Here is a 1,540-nt window from a genome sequence, read left to right as displayed (position 1 = left end):
CTGGCGTTGGCCACCAATTTTGGGTAATTGGTAACACTTGTAACCATGGTACTTGTTCTTCTGGCAGATCCGACAGCTCGGATATACAAAAACGGGTAGAGCTTTCCACTTCATCTGTTCGTATGTTGTACACGACAACACGATAATTACTTACACGAAAACAAATAAGATCCTCATTATATGGGTGAAAAGCTAGTACAGAAACTAGGTGTACGATATCACGACTGAAGTGAGAGGACTCTTAACGCCTTGTTTGTAGGGACTCTCTTGTACACCAATGTCCATTCCCCCGTTTTGTAATCCTCAAGCTTCCATACACTTATACAGGGGCATCCAATTGATTCCAAACTTATTTGAGCAAACAGTAGACGACCTCGACACACTCCCAAATTGCCAGACCAAAGAATGTCGTGAACCTTAAGTGGTAAATCAAGAACGCGTAGAAGTTGAGCATCAGGATCATTAGTGAATGGATCAAACGCGACAATACAATTACGCGTAGCACTAATTCCATAATTCAATGTATATAACATCCGTCCACAAGCAATAACCGGAGTCTTAAAACTCAGATTATTCAAAATCCATGGAGACATAGCAACAAATTTGGTCCATTTTCCCTTATCAGACGAAAATATCTCGACATCAAACCTTAAATTCCTTGAATCACAAGGAATAAATCGTAACACCAGATACTTATTGCGCCGATCATCATTATCCAAAGGCTCATACAAGAACCCAACACTCTCACCAAAAATCCCTTTTGTTGACAGAGTTGGAGGAAGAACAATCCATTGCTTAGTGAGAATGTTACAGATGCAGTAATTCACAACAGAGTATTTACTTCCACCAGAGAATAATATTAAGTCACCACATGATGCTTCTAGACTAATTAAATGATCATCGGGCCGACCTGCGTTGAGAAACCCTAATTCCACACGCCTTGATAAACCCTTACCATGCAAAAACTCTTCATATCCTACGTAGTTTTTTCGATTATATAAAACAACAGTAAAGGGGAGCGTAGTTTTATCATTATTGCGATTGTGAACGGAAGAGGTTGTCGCGAAGTAATCAGAGGAGATTAGAGAAAGCCAGCGTTTGCAAACCAATTTGCAACGAATTGCTTCTTTGATGCTTGTTAGTCTGATGAGGACTTCATTAAGGAGTTCGTCCGTCAGATTATTGAAAATAAATAGTGACTTTTTCTTGCGACGAACCTGCAACTTGCGGCTTCTTGATTTTGAATCTACCATTGACACAGCTCCTGAGGTAATATTGGCCCATCTCCGTTAATATATATATAGTGGCAGATTCCCTATTGCACTGGGAGAAGGGAAGGCGGTTTTTAATCAATTACGTTGTATACTAGCTAGTACCTACGGTAGTATTTTCCTTTTGTGGTTCAAAAAATTTACTATCGAATGTTAGAAAAATACTACTGCTATTATTATAATTGCTAGTTTCTCCGCAAGTTACATTCTACTTGTATATCGCGTCTTGTAGTAAATGGTGTTGTAAAATAATTTATTAAAATGAAGTC

General features: G+C 38.8%; 1 protein-coding gene across 1 annotated transcript; it reads right to left on the bottom strand.

The window, feature by feature from the left end:
* Positions 1-218: 218 nt before the first annotated feature.
* On the bottom strand, positions 219-1,253 carry LOC107807390 (putative F-box/kelch-repeat protein At1g15680). Its single transcript, XM_016631745.2, has one exon. It carries the CDS (start codon positions 1,251-1,253, stop codon positions 219-221), a length of 1,035 nt encoding a protein of 344 aa, XP_016487231.2.
* Between the last annotated feature and the right edge of the window lie 287 nt (positions 1,254-1,540).

The sequence above is a fragment of the Nicotiana tabacum genome, chromosome 10 (genome assembly GCF_000715075.1).
Source record: "Nicotiana tabacum cultivar K326 chromosome 10, ASM71507v2, whole genome shotgun sequence".
In the NCBI taxonomy this organism is placed as follows: domain Eukaryota; kingdom Viridiplantae; phylum Streptophyta; class Magnoliopsida; order Solanales; family Solanaceae; genus Nicotiana; species Nicotiana tabacum.
The sequence above is the reverse complement of the archived record's forward strand: the minus strand, read 5'-3'. Positions and strand labels throughout refer to the sequence as shown.